This window comes from Mustela lutreola, chromosome 3 (genome assembly GCF_030435805.1).
Source record: "Mustela lutreola isolate mMusLut2 chromosome 3, mMusLut2.pri, whole genome shotgun sequence".
Lineage (NCBI taxonomy): Eukaryota > Metazoa > Chordata > Mammalia > Carnivora > Mustelidae > Mustela > Mustela lutreola.
In genome coordinates this window covers 115,445,717-115,464,322 of record NC_081292.1, presented here as the reverse complement: position 1 = coordinate 115,464,322, position 18,606 = coordinate 115,445,717, and the positions used below count along the sequence as shown (strand labels likewise).

The window sequence follows — 18,606 nt, the reverse complement described above, 5'->3', positions numbered from 1 at the left end:
GGGGGATGGAAAGGAAGTGAGATTTCCCTGGCTAACTCCGGGCTGGCCTGTGAAGCATTTCCACCTGTCTCTCTTCTAGTGGTATGGCCCACTCCTTTTGGAGAACTCTTTCCGTATTTCCTGCTATATGCAGCATGTCATCAGGCATCTTTCTTCCCCCCTGCCAGGGAGGTGACATATTCCTATTCTGCTCTCCAGCACCCAGCACCGTGCCTGGCCCCGCCGCATGCTGGCTGAGGTAACCCCGCGTACTCACGGAATAGACAGGGAAGAGTTCCGGCGCGTTCAGGTCCCACTCGTTGATGTGGGAGCCGATCTGGACCCCGGGAAAGCCCAGTTCCTTTACGCAGCGCTCCATCTCCTTAACAGCAAGCTCGGGGGCCTGCATGGGCAATGTGCCCAGGCCCACAAACCTCTTGGGGTGGTTCGCAACAGTGGCAGCCAAGTCATTGTTTAAAAGCTGGCACAGATCTAAAGTGTCCTGAGGTTTGGCCTGGCGGAGACAGGTAAGGGAAGATCATATCATTCATAACCTACTTCTTTAGATATTTACTCTAACACCACCACCTGGGCTGGGCTGAATCATGTGTCACTATCCATTGCTTTTACTCCTCAGCAAGCTGGGGGGCACAGATTGAAATGGCCCCTGACTGCAGGAGACCAAAAGCCAATCACTGCAAAAGTAAAGAAAACTGCTAGTATATTGCTGATTAATTAGAAAAATGGAAGTTATAATCAGAAGGGATGGACACAATTACTGGGCCGGTCATCCTATAGAAGAGTTGGAAGGAGGGTGGACCACACCCTCCCCATCCAGGGATACACCGAGGGCCAGGAAGGTGGTGTGGAGTGTTACAGCTCCTGCACACAGGGGGCTGGGCCTAATGAGTGTCCGGTATCACCAGCAGCTCACCTCCTTGTCATGCCTCATCGTGGGATGCCAGACTGTTTATGGACCCCTCCTGTCCCTGTGTTCCTCCCTGTCCTTTCTGCTGGCTGCGACACTCAGGAGTTACCTTAGCAAAATATCGATACAGAAAGCTTCTCTTTCTGTTCCCCTAACTCTCCCTTCTTTTTAATTTTAATTTTTTATTTTTTATAAACATTTATTTTTATCCCCAGGGGTACAGGTCTGTGAATCACCAGGTTTACACACTTCACAGCACTCACCAAAGCACATACCCTCCCCAATGTCCATAATCCCACCCCCCTTCTCCCAACCGCCCTCCCCCCAGCAACCCTCAGTTTGTTTTGTGAGATTAAGAGTCACTTATGGTTTGTCTCCCTCCCAATTCCATCTTGTTTCATTTATTCTTCTCCTACCCACTTAAGCCCCCATGTTGCATCACCACTTCCTCATATCAGGGAGATCATATGATATTTAATTTTAATTTTAATTTTATTTTATTTTACATGTTCCAAGATTCATTGTTTATGCATCACAACTAGTGCTAGGTGCATCACACCTAGTGCTCCATCCCTCCTTATTGCCCAACACCAGGCTCATTCATCCCCCCAGTTCCCTCCCCTCCATAACCCTCAGTTTGTTTCTCAGAATCCACAGTCTCTCATCTGTCATCTCCCCCTCTGGTTTACCCCAATTCTCTTTTCCTTTCCTTCTCCTAATGTCCTCCATGTTATTCCTTATGCTCCACAAGTAAACGAAACCATATGATAATTGACTTTCTCTGCTTGACTTATTTCACTCAGCATAATCTCCTTTAGTCCCGTCCATGTTGATTCAAAATTTGGGTATTCATCTTTTCTGATGACTGAGTAATATTCCATTGTTTATATGGACTACATCTTCTTTATCAATTCGTCTGTTGAATGGCATCTCGACTCTTTCCACAGTTTGGCAATTGTGGACATTGCTGCTATGAACATTGGGTTACATGTGGCCCTTCTTTTCACTACATCTGTATCTTTGGGGTAAATACCTGGTAGTGCCATCGCAGAGTCATACGTTAGTTCTATTTTTAATTTCTTAAAAAATCTCCACACTGTTCTTCAAAGTGGCTGTACCAACTTGCATTCCCACCAACAGTGTAAGAGGGTTCCCCATTCTCCACATCCTTTCTAACACTTCTTTCCTTTCCTGTTGATTTTGGCCATTCTAACTGGTATGTCAATGTGGTTTTGATTTGAATTTCCCTGATGGCTAGTGATGATGAACATTTTTTCATGTGTCTTAAACATTTGTATGTGTTCTTTGGAGAAGTGTCTGTTCATGTCTTCTGCCCATTTTTTGACACGATTATCTGTTTCGTGTGTGTTGAATTTGAGGAGTTCTTTATAGATCTTGGATATCAACCCTTTGTAGTGTCATTTGTGAATATCTTCTCCCATTCTGTGGGTTGCTTTTTTGTTTTGTTGACTGTTTCCTTTGCTGTGCAGAAGTTTTTTTATCTTGACGAAGTCCCCAAAGTTCATTTTTGCTTTTGTTTTCTTTGTTTTTGGAGACGTGTCTTGAAAGAAGTTGCTGTGACCGATGTCAAAGAGGTTACTGCCCATATTCTCCTCTAGGATTTAAATATATTCCTGCCTCACGTTGAGGTCTTTCATCCCTTTCGAGTTTATCTTTGTGTATAATGTGAGAGAATGGTCAAGTTTCATTCTTCTATGCATAGATGTCCAATTTTCCTAGCACCGTTTATTGAAGAGACTGTCTTATTTCCACTGGATATTTTTCCCTGCTCTGTCAAAGATTATTTGACCATAGAGTTGAGGGTCCATATATGGACTTTCTGTTCTGTTCCTTTGGTCTATGTGTCTGTTTTTGGGCCAGTACTATACTGTCTTGGTGATCACAGCTTTTTTTTTTTTTTAAAGATTTTATTTATTTATTTGACAGACAGATCACAAGTAGGCAGAGAGGCAGGCAGAGAGAGAGAGGGGGAAGCGGACTCCCCGCTGCACAGAGAGCCTGATGCAGGGCTCGATCCCAGGACCCTGGGATCATGATCCGAGTTGAAGGCAGAGGCTTTAACCCACTGAACCACCCAGGAGACCCAGTGATCACAGCTTTGCAGTAAAGCTTAAAATCAGGCAACATGATGCCCCCAGCTTTGTTTTCATTTTTCAACATTTTCTTAACCATTCAGGGTCTTTTCAGTTTCCATATAAATTTTAGGATTGTTATTCCAACACTTTGAAGAAGGCCAGTGGAATTTTGATCGGGATGGCATTGAAAATATAGATTGCTCTGGGCAGTACAGACATTTTAACAGTGTTTATTCTTCCAATCCGTGAATATGGGTTGCTTTTCCATCTTTTTGTGTCTTCTTCAGTTTCTTTCATGAGTGTTCTGTAGTTCCTCAGGTACAGATCCTTTACCTCTTTGGTTAGGTTTATTCCAAGGTATCTTATGATTCTTGGTGCTATAGTAAATGGAATCATTCTCTATTTCCATTTCTCTATTTTCATTTCTAGTGTATAAGAAAGCAACTGATTTCTGTGCATTGGTTTGGTATCCTGTCACATTACTGAATTGTTGTATGAGTTCTAGTAGTTTGGGGGTGAAGTCTTTTGGGTTTTCCATATAAAGTATCATGCCATCTGCGAAGAAAGAGAGTTTGACTTTTTCATTGCCAATTTGAATTCAAATTGCCAATTTGAATACCTTTTATTTCTCTTTGTTGTCTGATTGCTGTTGCTAGGACTTCTAATACTATGTTGAACAAGAGTATTGAGAGTGGACATCCTTGTTGTGTTCCTGATCTCAAGGGAAGGCTGTCAGCTTTTTCCCATTGAGGATTGATATTCGCTGTGAGTTTTTCATAGATAGAGTTGATGAAGTTGAGGAACGTTCCCTCTATCCCTATACCTTGAAACATTTTAATCAGAAACAGGATGCTGTGTTTTGTCAAATTCTTTCTCTGCATCAATTGAGAGGACCACATGGTTCTTCTCTCTTCTCTTATTGAGATGTTCTACCACATTGATTGATTTATGAATGTTGAACCATCGTTGCATCCCAGGGATAAATCCCACCTGGTCATGGTAGATAAGCTTTTTAATGTACTCTTGGATCCTGTTCACTAGGATCTTATTGATCCCTGGCATCCATATTCATCAGGGATATTGGTCTGAAATTCTCCTTTTTGTTGGGGTCTTTGCCTGGTTTGGGGATCAAGGTAATGATGGCTTCATAAAGTCTGGAAAATTTCCCTCTGTTTCTATTTTTTGAAACAGATTCAGGAGAATAGGTATTATTTCTTCTTTGGGTGTTTGGTAGAATTCCCCAGGGAATCCATCAGGTCTTGGGCTCTTATTTTTTGGGAGGTTTTTGACCACTGCTTCAACCTCGTTACTAGATATTGGTCTATTCAGGTTGTCAATTTCTTCCTGTTTCAGTCTTGGTAGTTTATAGGTTTCTAGAATTGTATCCATTTCTTCTAGGTTGCTTAACTTATTGGCATATAATTGTTGATAATAATTTCTGATGATTGTTTCTATTTCCTCGGTGTTAGTTGTGATCCCTCCCCTTTCATTCATAATTTTATTAATTTGGGTCCTCTCTCTTTTCTTTTGGATTAGTTTGGCCAGTGGTTTATTGATCTTATTAATTCTTTCAAAGAACCAGCTTCTAGTTTTGTTGATGTGTTCTACTGTATCTCTAGTTTCTAACTCATTGATCTCTGCTCTAATCTTAACTAATCCCTTCCTGTGCATGGGTTGGCTTAATTTGTTGCTAATTTCCCAGATCTTTACGGTGTAAAGAGAGTTGGTGTATTCAGGATATTTCAGTTTTTTTTTGAGTGAGGTTTGGATGGCAATTTATTTCCCTCTTAGGACCACCTTTCCCATAACCATAGGATTCTGGACCAAAGTGTCTTCATTCTTGTTGGTTTCCATGAATTGTTTAAGTTCTTTGATTTACTGGTTGATCCAAACATTCTTAAGCAGGGTGGTCTTAGCTTTCAAGTGTTTATATTTCTTCCAAACTTCTTCTTGTGATTGAGTTCCAGTTTCAAAGCATTGTGGTTTGAGAATATGCAGGGAATAATCTCAGTCTTTTGGTATTGGTTGAGCCCTGATTTGTGACCCAGTATGTGGTCTATTCTGGAAAAAGTTCCATGTGTGCTCGAGAAGAATGACTATTCTGTTGCTTTAGGGTGGAATGTTCTGTATATATCTATGAGGTTCATCTGGTCCAATGTGTCAATCAAAGCTCTTGTTTCTTTGTTGATTTTCTGCTTAGATGATCTGTCTGTTGCTGAGAGTGGCATGTTAAGATCCCCTACAATTAATGAATTCATATCAATATGACTGTTTATTTTGTTTAACAGTTGTCTTATGTAGTTGACTGCTCCTGTATTGGGGGTATAAATGTTTACAATTGTTAGATCTTCTTGGCTCAGTCGTTGGGCATCTGCCTTCGGCTCAGGGCATGGTCCCGGGGTCCTGGGATCGAGCCCCACATTGGGTTCCCTGCTCTGTGAGAGGCCTGCTTCTCCCTCTCTCACCCCTTCTGCTTGTGTTCCCTCTCTTGCTGTGTCTCTGTCAAATAAATAAATAAATAAAAAGAATGATGTAATGTCCTTCTGTATCTCTGACTATAGTCTTTAGCTAAAAATCTAATTTATCTGATATGAGAATCACTACCCCAGCTTTCTTTTGTGGCCCATTGCCATGAAAGATGGTTCTCCATCCTTTCACTTTCAGTCTGGATGTATCTTTAGGTTCAAAAATGTGTCTCTTGGAGACAGCATATGGACGGGTCCTATTCTTTTATCCAGACTGCAACCCTATGCCTTTTTATGGGAGCATTTATGCTGTTCACATTGAGAATGATTATTGAAAGATAAGTTTTTATTGACATCATGTTGCCTGTGAAGTCCTTATTTCTATACATTGTTTCTGGAACTTTCTATTCTGTCACTCTTGGGTTCTTTCTTCTTTTATAGAACCACCCCTTAGTATTTCTTAAACTGCTGACTTGGTGGTCACATAATGTTTTAGACCTTGCCAGTTGTGGAAGCTCTTTATTTCTCCTTCCATTTTGGATGTCAGCCTTGGTGGATAAAGTATTCTTGACTGCATATTCTTCTCATTTAGTGCCATGAATATGTCTTGCCAGTCTTTTCTGGCTTGCCAGGTTTCTGTGGACAGATCTGACGTTATTCTGATGGTTCTTCCTCGGTACATAAGGAATCTCTTCCCCCAGATGCCCTTAAGACCTCCTGTCTGAATTTATGATTTGTGAATCTCACAATTAAGTGTCTGGAGTCTTTCTAGACTCGTTGATCTTGGGGGGTGTCCTCTCTATCTCTAGGACACACACACTTGATCCATTCCCCAGAATAGGGAAATTTTCATCCAGTATTTGTTCAACTATATCTTCTAGTCTTCTCTTTCTCCATCCCCTCAGGGATCCCAATAATTCTGACATTGGAACGTTTTGTTGTGTTACTTATTTCCCTAATTCTGTTTTCATGGCTTTTAAGTTGTTTGTTCCAGGCCTCCTCCTGATCCTGCTTTTCTATCTTCTGTCTTCTAGATCACTAATCTGATCTTCTGTCTTGGTTACCCTAGCTGTTAAAAGTATTTAGATTAGATTGGATCTCTTTGATAGCATTTTAAACTTCTTCTAGGTTGGATCTCACTTCCCCCTTAGAGATTCTATGTTGCCACTAATGGTCTTCTCCAACCTAGCCATTGCCTGGACAATTTTTACCCTGAATTCCATTTCCAAAGTATTATTTATGTCCATATCCAGTAGTTCTGTGGCAGAGGTCAAAGTCTCTGAATTTTTCCTCTGTTGGGTGTTCCTCTTCCTAGTCATTTTTGTGAGAGGGGTTGAGGCGATGTATAGCTGAATATATCAACCATGATACAGTCAAGGTGTCCCTTGGAAAGTTTTGGAACAATAGGAAATCATCACCAAAAAGAAAGAAAAAAGGAAAAAAGAAAGAGAAAACGGAAAAAAACCCAGCCAAAATGAGTTCCAAAAGTAAAGTTTATAAGGTACATAAACCAAAAATGAAGAAACAAGAAGACTGACAAAAGTAAGAGACAAGAAAAAAAAAAAAGAAAGAAAGAAAAAGAAAAACCCACCCAAAATGAACCCCAAGAATAAATTTATACAGTGCAAAAACAAAAAACAAATGCACAGAAACACTGACAGAAGAATAAGATGGGAAGGTGGTTATAAACCCTTGATGTGGGTGAGGAAGGTTATTTCAGTACTTCCTGGGTATATCTTGTTATCTTTGTTAAAGGACCCAACTTCCCAGAGATACAGGGAAATTAAAACTATCTTATATATAGGGGTAGTATCAAATAGGGAAAAAGAATTACCTTGAAGCTCATATCTATATATATGTAGAAAAAAAAAAAAAGAAAACCCCAGGTATATATATGAAAAAAGCTCAAGTTAAAGTTATTATGTAAAAACAAAAAAAAAAGTTATTATGCAATATGTTGTATTAAATATCTAGTTGTAATGGTGAGTAGGTTAAAAAAAATAAGATGAGCCATGAGAACTAATTAAAAAGAAAAGTTGTATTTGTGAAATATACAGGTTTGAAGGCAATACTGGGGGCTTAATATACTGTTTTCCCCTGATATTGGGGTTTTACAGTTTTATGGGGACCCTGTGGTTATTGTCCTCTTGTTCTTTTAGCTTGTCTTCTGGGGGAGGGGCATGCTGCGTTGTTTTTCAGTGGGTCTTGCTTGGCTGAGTCACCCTGCCCCCTATCAAGGGGCTGGGCTCTGGGGAAACTAGGTTTTTCAGGTTTTTGTACTTGAGGTTTTTGTTCTTGGGCAGTTTTTTGCAGGCTTTCAGGAGCGCTAGTGCAAAAAGTAAACTGTCCACAAACAGTCCTCGTCTCAGAGAGAAGCCTCAGTTTGCTCCCCCCTGCATTGTCCAGAATACACAGACTCCCCCTCTGCAAACTCCGCTGAACACTGCAACTTCCCAAAGGCAGGTGGCGGAAGGCTGCAGATCTAGAGACTGCTGGCTGGTGCCCACACCAGGCTCTCTCACGTGCGGGTGGGAGTGTGCCCAGCCAAGCAGTGGCACAAGCAGCGGAAAGCTGGGGGCTCAGGGATCATGGACTGGGGGCTGTGCTGCACTCTCTCTGGCATGGGTGGTCATAGGCACTGGCCATCCTGGGTCCATGGGTTAGGACTGTGCCCATGGCCACCCAATTCCACAGTTGCCCTTTAAGAAATTTTGCTCTTTTTGAGTGCTTTTAAACAGACTCCAGGTTAATGCTGGTCCCCAAGCACAGGGTAATTTCATACTGGGGTATTACTTTCCAGTAAGTCACTTCTGTGGCTCATTCCCCCTTTTGTTTATCCTTCGATATCAGTCTGAGCATTCCCCTCCATTTTACCTCTCCACTGATGATTTCCTGCCCCCATAGAGATCCAGAAGTGTATAATCTTACATCTCAGGCTGATTTCTTGGGTGTTCAGAGTGTTCTGGTAGATATTTAGCTCACTTCAGGATGGGTTGAAACCGGGTCTCCTACTTCTCTGCCATCTTGCCCCTCCTAACTCTCCTTTCTTTACTGTTTCTTTCCTTTTAACTTCAGCCCACCTCCACTGGCAGCCATTTGGTAGTCTCCAGAAATTCCAGCTGTTCAGTCAAAATAGTAGACACTTTGATAAATTTGCACATATTGAAGTCTTAGTGATTTTTATTAAAAAAAACAATTGAGTCTAGAGGTGCCTGGGTAACGCAGATTGTTAAGCTCCCAAGTCTTGATTTCAGCTCAGGTCATGATCTCAACATCATGAGATGGAGCCATCCTTGGCCTCTGTGCTCAGTGGGGAGTCTGCTTGGGATTCTTTCTCCCTTTCCCCCTGCTCCTTCCCACTCCTTGCACTCTCTTTCTCTCTCTCAAAAATAAAAAATAAAAGAAAGTAAAAAAAATGAGTCTAATCACAGGAACAGCTAAAGACTAAAGCAGTAATAGTGGAATATGAGCATGGGTGGGGAAAGTCCGTGTGAGCAGGTGATATTTCCATTATTCCTTAAATCACCACACAAATGAATATTCACTTGCTTGAGCAGATACATAGTGCATCCCCAGCTGTGACCTCCCACAGCCTGTGATCATTCCTGAAGCTCAGTGCTAGAGATTTAATCTGTTGGGGAGAGGCATCCAAGTGCAGCAATCCCCTTTTGAATTGTGTATTTCCCTCAGAGAGCCAGCATATCAGGCCATTATTATTGTTCTCACTTTTTGGTCATTATCATCTCAGAATAAACTGGCTTGTCAGTGACTGAGCAAGTCACTGCAGGAATGAATCATGAGACAGGTACGTTCTGAAGGAATTCAGGTCGAGTCTAGAAGTACCCTGTTCAGTGGAAATGTAATGTGAGTCACACGTTGACATGTGGCTCCTGGCTACTGTTCTGGACTGTGTGGGTCTAGAGTAAGAACATGACTAGGAAGAATGTCTGGGAGGGGACACTGCAATATGCAAAACTGGGGGTCCCTGGTGATCTCTAAAGGGGAGGAGAGCTGGGGGGGGAGGATACTGTCAAGACTTGAGTCATCTGTCCACTCACTAGTGAGCTGAACATGAACCTTCACCAACCAATGAGACACTTTGAGTTTTCACACTTACCCAGTAACTAAACATGACAGGAACTGTGGAAAGGGCTTGCACAGTCACTCCTAGACACAGACACAAAGAAAGGCAAAGGTGATGAGAAGAATAGTCCAGGCATTCCTCCTGCACTTGCCAGGGCCCAGCATATCTCCATCCCACCCTCCCCTCCCCTGCATCTCTTCCCTATCCCCCTGAAAGACTCTCTGTCCCAGGCCTCCCATATCCCACAGTCCCAGGTCTAGGGCGAAGAGTAAATGCTGGCCAAATATAATCTCATTCAAGAAAAAACTAAGAGGCCCCATTTGTAAAGGGATATTTCTACCCTCCTCCCCCTGTGAAGTTTTATTTAAGGAAGACATTTTTCCATCAGTTCTTTCAGAGATTTTCATCTTAGGTCATGAGAGCGCTTCTCAACCACCTTCCCTTTTATTTATTTATTTATTTTTCTTTCTTTTTTTTAAAATTTTTTATTTTTTATAAACATATATTTTTATCCCCAGGGGTACAAGTCTGTGAATCACCAGGTTTACACACTTCACAGCACTCACCAAAGCACATACCCTCCCCAGTGTCCATAATCCCACCCCCTTCTCTCAAACCCCCTCCCCCCAGCAACCCTCAGTTTGTTTTGTGAGATTAAGAGTCACTTATGGTTTGTCTCCCTCCCAATCCCATCTTGTTTCATCTATTCTTCTCCTACCTACTTAAGCCCCCATGTTGCATCACCACTTCCTCATATCAGGGAGATCATATGATAGTTGTCTTTCTCTGCTTGACTTATTTCACTAAGCATGATACGCTCTAGTTCCATCCATGTTGTCGCAAATGGCAAGATTTCATTTCTTTTGATGGCTGCATAGTATTCCATTGTGTATATATACCACATCTTCTTTATCCATTCATCTGTTGATGGACATCTAGGTTCTTTCCATAGTTTGGCTATTGTGGACATTGCTGCTATAAACATTTGGGTGCACGTGCCCCTTTGGATCACTACGTTTGTATCTTTAGGGTAAATACCCAATAGTGCAATTGCTGGGTCATAGGGCAGTTCTATTTTCAACATTTTGAGGAACCTCCATGCTGTTTTCCAGAGTGGCTGCACCAGCTTGCATTCCCACCAACAGTGTAGGAGGGTTCCCCTTTCTCCGCATCCTCGCCAGCATCTGTCATTTCCTGACTTGTTGATTTTAGCCATTCTGACTGGTGTGAGGTGATATCGCATTGTGGTTTTGATTTGTATTTCCCTGATGCCGAGTGATATGGAGCACTTTTTCATGTGTCTGTTCGCCATCTGGATGTCTTCTTTGCAGAAATGTCTGTTCATGTCCTCTGCCCATTTCTTGATTGGATTATTTGTTCTTTGGGTGTTGAGTTTGCTAAGTTCTTTATAGATTCTGGACACTAGTCCTTTATCTGATATGTCGTTTGCAAATATCTTCTCCCATTCTGTCAGTTGTCTTTTGATTTTGTTAACTGTTTCCTTTGCTGTGCAAAAGCTTTTGATCTTGATGAAATCCCAATAGTTCATTTTTTCCCTTGCTTCCCTTGCCTTTGGCGATGTTCCTAGGAAGATGTTGCTGCGACTGAGGTCGAAGAGGTTGCTGCCTGTGTTCTCCTCAAGGATTTTGATGGATTCCTTTCGCACATTGAGGTCCTTCATCCATTTCGAGTTTATTTTTGTGTGTGGTGTAAGGAAATGGTCCAATTTCATTTTTCTGCATGTGGCTGTCCAGTTTTCCCAGCACCATTTATTGAAGAGGCTGTCTTTTTTCCATTGGACATTCCTTCCTGCTTTGTCGAAGATTAGTTGACCGTAGAGTTGAGAGTCTATTTCTGGGCTCTCTATTCTGTTCCATTGATCTATGGGTCTGTTTTTGTGCCAGTACCATGCTGTCTTGATGATGACAGCTTTGTAATAGAGCTTGAAGTCCGAAATTGTGATGCCACCAACGTTGGCTTTCTTTTTCAATATCCCTTTGGCTATTCGAGGTCTTTTCTGGTTCCATATAAATTTTAGAATTATTTGTTCCATTTCTTTGAAAAAGATGGATGGTACTTTGATAGGAATTGCATTAAATGTGTAGATTGCTTTAGGTAGCATAGACATTTTCACAATATTTATTCTTCCAATCCAGGAGCATGGAACATTTTTCCATTTCTTTGTGTCTTCCTCAATTTCTTTCATGAGTACTTTATAGTTTTCTGAGTATAGATTCTGTGTCTCTTTGGTTAGGTTTATTCCTAGGTATCTTATGGTTTTGGGTGCAATTGTATTTGGGATTGACTCCTTAATTTCTCTTTCTTCTGTCTTGCTGTTGGTGTAGAGAAATGCAACTGATTTCTGTGCATTGATTTTATATCCTGGCACTTTACTGAATTCCTGTATAAGTTCTAGCAGTTTTGGAGTGGAGTCTTTTGGGTTTTCCACATATAGTATCATATCATCTGCGAAGAGTGATAATTTGACTTCTTCTTTGCTGATTTGGATGCCTTTAATTTCCTTTTGTTGTCTGATTGCTGAGGCTAGGACCTCTAGTACTATGTTGAATAGCAGTGGTGATAATGGACATCCCTGCCGTGTTCCTGACCTTAGCGGAAAAGCTTTCAGTTTATCTCCATTGAGAATGATCTTTGCGGTGGGTTTTTCATAGATGGCTTTGATGATATTGAGGTATGTGCCCTCTATCCCTACACTTTGAAGAGTTTTGATCAGGAAGGGATGCTATACTTTGTCAAATGCTTTTTCAGCATCTATTGAGAGTATCATATGGTTCTTGACTTTCTTTTATTGATGTGTTGTATCACATTGACTGATTTGCGGATGTTGAACCAACCTTGCAGCCCTGGAACAAATCCCACTAGGTTGTGGTGAATAATCCTTTTAATGTACTGTTGAATCCTATTGGCTAGTATTTTGTTGAGTATTTTCGCATCTGTGTTCATCAAGGATATTGGTCTATAGAACTCTTTTTTGATGGGATCCTTGTCTGGTTTGGGGATCAAGGTGATGCTGGCCTCATAAAATGAGTTTGGAAGTTTTCCTCCATTTCTATTTTTTGGAACAGTTTCAGGAGAATAGGAATTAGTTCTTCTTTAAATGTTTGGTAGAATTCCCCCGGGAAGCCATCTGGCCCTGGACTTTTGTTTGTTTGGAGATTTTTAATGACTGTTTCAATCTCCTTACTGGTTATGGGTCTGTTCAGGCTTTCTATTTCTTCCTGGTTCAGTTGTGGTAGTTTATATGTTTCTAGGAATGCATCCATTTCTTCCAGATTGTCAAATTTATTGCCGTAGAGTTGCTCATAGTATGTTCTTATAATAGTTTGTATTTCTTTGGTGTTAGTTGTGATCTCTCCTCTTTCATTCATGATTTTATTTATTTGGGTCCTTTCTCTTTTCTTTTTGATAAGTCTGACCAGGGGTTTATCAATTTTATTAATTCTTTCAAAGAACCAGCTCCTAGTTTCATTGATTTGTTCTATTGTTTTTTTGGTTTCTATTTCATTGATTTCTGCTCTGATCTTTATGATTTCTCTTCTCCTGCTGGGCTTAGGGTTTCTTTCTTGTTCTTTCTCCAGCTCCTTTAGGTGTAGGGTTAGGTTGTGTACCTGAGACCTTTCTTGTTTCTTGAGAAAGGCTTGTACCACTATATATTTTCCTCTCAGGACTGCCTTTGTTGTGTCCCACAGATTTTGAACCGTTGTATTTTCATTATCATTTGTTTCCATGATTTTTTTCAATTCTTCTTTAATTTCCTGGTTGACCCATTCATTCTTTAGAAGGATGCTGTTTAGTCTCCATGTATTTGGGTTCTTTCCAAACTTCCTTTTGTGGTTGAGTTCTAGCTTTAGAGCATTGTGGTCTGAAAATATGCAGGGAATGATCCCAATCTTTTGATACCGCTTGAGTCCTGATTTAGGACCGAGGATGTGATCTATTCTGGAGATTGTTCCATGTGCACTAGAGAAGAATGTGTATTCTGTTACTTTGGGATGAAATACTCTGAATATATCTGTGATGTCCATCTGGTCCAGTGTGTCGTTTAAGGCCTTTATTTCCTTGCTGATCTTTTGCTTGGATGATCTGTCCATTTCAGTGAGGGGAGTGTTAAAGTCCCCTACTATTATTGTATTATTGTTGATGTGTTTCTTTGATTTTGTTATTAATTGGTTTATATAGTTGGCTGCTCCCACGTTGGGGGCATAGATATTTAAAATTGTTAAATCTTCTTGTTGGACAGACCCTTTGAGTATGATATAGTGTCCTTCCTCATCTCTTATTATAGTCTTTGGCTTAAAATCGAATTGATCTGATATAAGGATTGCCACTCCTGCTTTCTTCTGATGTCCATTAGCATGGTAAATTCTTTTCCACCCCCTCACTTTAAATCTGGAGGTGTCTTCGGGCTTAAAATGAGTTTCTTGGAGGCAACATATAGATGGGTTTTGTTTTTTTTATCCATTCTGATACCCTGTGTCTTTTGACAGGGGCATTTAGCTCATTCACATTCAGGGTAACTATTGAGAGATATGAATTTAGTGCCATTGTTTTGCCTGTAAGGTGACTGTTACTGTATATGGTCTCTGTTCCTTTCTGGTCTACCACTTGTAGGCTCTCTCTTTGCTTAGAGGACACCTTTCAAGATTTTCTGTAGAGCTGGTTTGGTGTTTGCAAATTCTTTCAGTTGTTGTTTGTCCTGAAAGCTTTTAATCTCTCCTTCTATTTTCAATGATAGCCTAGCTGGATATAGTATTCTGGGCTGCATGTTTTTCTCATTTAACGCTCTGAAAATATCATGCCAGCTCTTTCTGGCCTGCCAAGTCTCTGTGGATAAGTCAGCTGCCAATCTAATATTTTTACCATTGTATGTTACAGACTTCTTTTCCCGGGCTGCTTTCAGGATTTTCTGTTTGTCACTGAGACTTGTAAATTTTACTATTAGGTGACGGGGTGTGGGCCTATTCTTATTGATTTTGAGGGGCATTCTCTGAACCTCCTGAATTTTGATGCTCGTTCCCTTTGCCATATTGGGGAAATTCTCCCCAATAATTCTCTCCAGTATACCTTCTGCTCCCCTCTCTCTTTCTTCTTCTTCTGGAATCCCAATTATTCTAATGTTGTTTCGTCTTATGGTGTCACTTATCTCTCGAATTCTCCCCTCGTGGTCCAGTAGCTGTTTGTCCCTCTTTTGCTCAGCTTCTTTATTCTCTGTGATTTGGTCTTCTATATCACTAATTCTTTCTTCTGCCTCATTTATCCTAGCAGTGAGAGCCTCCATTTTTGATTGCACCTCATTAATAGCTTTTTTGATTTCAACTTGGTTAGATTTTAGTTCTTTTATTTCTCCAGAAAGGGCTTTTATATCTCTCGAGAGGGTTTCTCTAATATCTTCCATGCCTTTTTCGAGCCCGGCTAGAACCTTGAGAATTGTCATTCTGAACTCTAGATCTGACATATTACCAATGTCTGTATTGATTAGGTCCCTAGCCTTCGGTACTGCCTCTTGTTCTTTTTTTTGTGTTGAATTTTTCCGTCTTGTCATTTTGTCCAGATAAGAGTATATGAAGGGTCAAGTAAAATACTAAAAGGGTGGCAACAACCCCAGGAAAATATGCTTTAACCAAAGTAGAAGAGATCCAAAATCGTGAGGGGGAAGAAAGGGGATAAAAAGAGGTTCAAAAAGGAAGAAAGGAAAAAAAAAGAAAAAAAAAAGAAAAGAATTAAAAAAAAAACCACCTAAGAAAAATGTAAAATAGAAAAAATATATATATTAGATAAACTAGTAAAAAAATCGTTAAAAAAGAAAAAGGTAACAGTTAAAAAAAATTTTACCCGAAGGCGAGAAAAAAAAAAAAAACAAACCAAAAAATGAAAAAGAAAAAAATTAAATTAACCGCAAGACTAAAAAAAATCACAGGGAAAAAGCCATGAGTTCCGTGCTTGGCTTTCTCCTCCTCTGGAATTCTGCTGCTCTCCTTGGTATTGAAACCGCACTCCTTGGTAGGTGAACTTGGTCTCGGCTGGATTTCTTGTTGATCTTCTGGGGGAGGGGCCTGTTGTAGTGATTCTCAAGTGTCTTTGCCCCAGGCAGAATTGCACCGCCCTTATCAGGGGCCGGGGTGAGTAATCCGCTCGGGTTTGCTTTCAGGAGCTTTTGTTCCCTGAGCGCTTTCCGTAGAGTCCCGGAGGAGCCGAGAGCCCAGGGCCCCACTCCTCAGTGCGTCCTCAGAGAACAGCGCCCAGTTACTCCCGTCTGCCTGACCTCCGGCCGCGCTCCGAGCTCACCGAGCCTGCGACCGGTTCAAGGTAACACCGAGCTGTGAGCTTACTGTGGGCTCTGTCTCTGTAGCAGGCTTTCCCGTTCCAATACCCGCAAGCTCTGCGACACTCAGACACCCCCGATCCTTCTGTGACCCTGCGGGACCTGAGGCCACGCTGACCCCGCGTGGGCTTTGCCCCGGTTTAGCCTCTGGAGCGATGTCCCTCAGCGGAACAGACTTTTAAAAGTCCTGATTTTGTGCAAGGTTGCTCCGCCGCTTGCCGGGAGCCGGCCCCTCCCCCCGGGGTCTATCTTCCCGTCGCTTTGGATTCACTTCTCCGCCGGTCCTACCTTTCAGAAAGTGGTTGTTTTTCTGTTTCCAGAATTGCTGTTCTTCTTCTCTTTGATCTGCCGATGGATTTTCAGGTGTTTGCAATCTTTAGATAAGCTATCTAGCTGATCTCCTGCTAGCTGAAGTAGTCTCGGCCTGCTACTTCTCCGCCATCTTGACTCCTCCTTCCTTAGTTTACTTCTAAAAAGCAAACAAGTCTCTCCAATTTAAAAGAATTTTTAAGACTATCTAAAATATGGTATGATGGCCACGTTTTACTTCACTTATTACTACCTGATTGACCTTATGACTTGAGGAGTATATCCTCCAAGAAGATGCACTGAGCCTTCTAGACACATGTGAGCCCTGACCAGAGGCTGTGACTGGGAACTCACTACTATAATACTGTCAGGCCTAAATTTCAACATGGGTAGTCTAGAGTTAAATAAGAAAACAAACAATGCATACACACAAATGAAAGAGCAGCTTGGAATTATCACCTTCTTAATCAAAGGCAAATTTATAAGAACTTCAAACGTATACAGAGATAGCAGAAGACATTTTATACCAAAATCTACACAAAATGAGTTAACTTGCCAGTCCCAAATAAGGAGGTAGTCTTTGGCATGTTAGAACTTGGTCTAGGATACTTCCTTATAGGTTTTTTTTTTTTTTTTAAACAATTATAAGTATACTTAAATAGCATTCAAAATGATTTTTACAGAATGTCTAAAGTACCTCTGTGGACCATTCCACAGAACACAGAGTATATGCCCCTGTTCCAGAAGTATATGGGAGTGGGAGAGGAGTGAGAAAGAAAATCTTCCCGGGCTTAGAGAAAAGAGCAAGGTTCGAGCTACATGTGAAGTTCAGAGTGAAGATGGTGGAGGCATAAGGGCCCTAATTTCATCTAGTCCCTGGAATTCAGCTAGATAGTTATGGAGACTATGAAGTACGTCTATGGACAGCATGGAATTTGAAGAGGATTTTCTCATAGTTTATCTCTTAATTACATTTGCTGCGTTTCCTCTCAAGGAAACATATGAACTTAGGAAGCAGTTTTTCACCTCAACTAAAGAAAATAATTTTTTATTTTCCTTAAAATCTCAGAGGGAGAGGAAAAAAAAAACAGGGAGATAAGAGTGATCGACTGCTTTTCTGTAAGGACTCACTGAAGAGTGGAGTACACAAACTGACAGCTCTGGAACTAGATAGATATTGGGGTGTTGCCACTTTCAACCTCCCTCCCCTCCCCCAATGCAATCAGTGCTGAAAGCCTTCAGGGATCAAAACAGTACTACTTAGTGCAATCTGGAACTGCTTACACTGAGCCTGGTCCCCTGGAAAGGGGGTGCAATTCTGTCCAGGCAAAGACACCTTGCAAATCAGTACAACAGGCCCCCTCCCCCAGAAGACCAGCACAAACATCTGGCAATACCAAATTTACCAATCACAGAGAACTGCAAAACTTTAGCTCTTGGGGAAAACAGTATACAGCATTTGTGGTTTTTTCTTATTATTCTTTAGTCTTTCCATTTTATATTTTTTCTTTTCAGCTAGTTTATTTTATCAATTCTTTTTTTAAGTCTTTTTTATTTTTATTTTTACATTTACATTATATATTTTTTTTCATTTTTTGTTTCCTTGTACTCAATTTTATTTTTATATATAGTTTTTCTTTCTTTCCTATTTTAGGACCTAGTTTCTTCTAAAAAATGGACCAAAATACACCCAGGATCTAGTTTACTGTTGTGTTCCCTTCTACAGCTTGTTTGACTGTTCTCTCTCGCTCGCTTGCTCTTTATTTATTTTTTTTCTGTTATCGTCTGATTTGTTTAGTGCATATTTTTCTGGTATTGTTGTTGCTATTTTTGTATTTTCTTCCTTTCATCTATTCTTTTCTGGACATAAGGATGAGATTGAAAAACTCACCCCAAAAAGAAAGAACAGGAGGCACTACTCACTGCCAGAGATTTAATCAATATGTATATAAGTAAGATGTCAGAACTAGAATTCAAAACAATGATCATAAAGGGCACTAGCTGGGCTTGAAAAAAGCATAGAAGACACTAGAGAATCTCTTACTGGAGAAATAAAAGAACTATAAACAGGCTGAAATCTAAACAATTATTACTAAGATGCAATAAAAAAATGGAGACTCTAACTGCTAGGATAAATGAGGCCAAAGAGTCAGTGATATAGAAGATAAAATGATGGAGAATAAAAATGGTGGAAAAGAGAGATAAACAACCACTGGATTGCAAAGGGGGGATTTGAAAGACCAGTGATACCATAAAGCAAATGATATTAGAATAATTGAAGTCCCAGAGGAAGAGGAAAGAGAGGGGACAGAAGGTTTATTTAAACCAATAATAGTTGAGAACTTCCATAACCTAGAGAAGGAAACAGGCATTCAAGTCCAGAAGGCACAGAGAACCCCGCT

At 40.7% G+C, this 18,606-nt stretch overlaps 1 protein-coding gene across 2 annotated transcripts in view; it reads right to left on the bottom strand.

Moving 5' to 3' along the window:
- The window catches only part of ACMSD (aminocarboxymuconate semialdehyde decarboxylase), a 109,060-nt gene that overhangs the window by 49,751 nt on the left and 40,703 nt on the right, over positions 1 to 18,606 (bottom strand). For both annotated transcript variants that reach the window (XM_059166713.1, XM_059166714.1), the window contains exons 4-5: positions 9,586 to 9,635; positions 257 to 493 (exon numbers count right to left, since the gene is read on the bottom strand). In XM_059166713.1, coding sequence (XP_059022696.1) covers positions 257 to 493; positions 9,586 to 9,635 — 287 coding nt within the window. The remainder of the gene's footprint in view (positions 1 to 256; positions 494 to 9,585; positions 9,636 to 18,606) is intronic.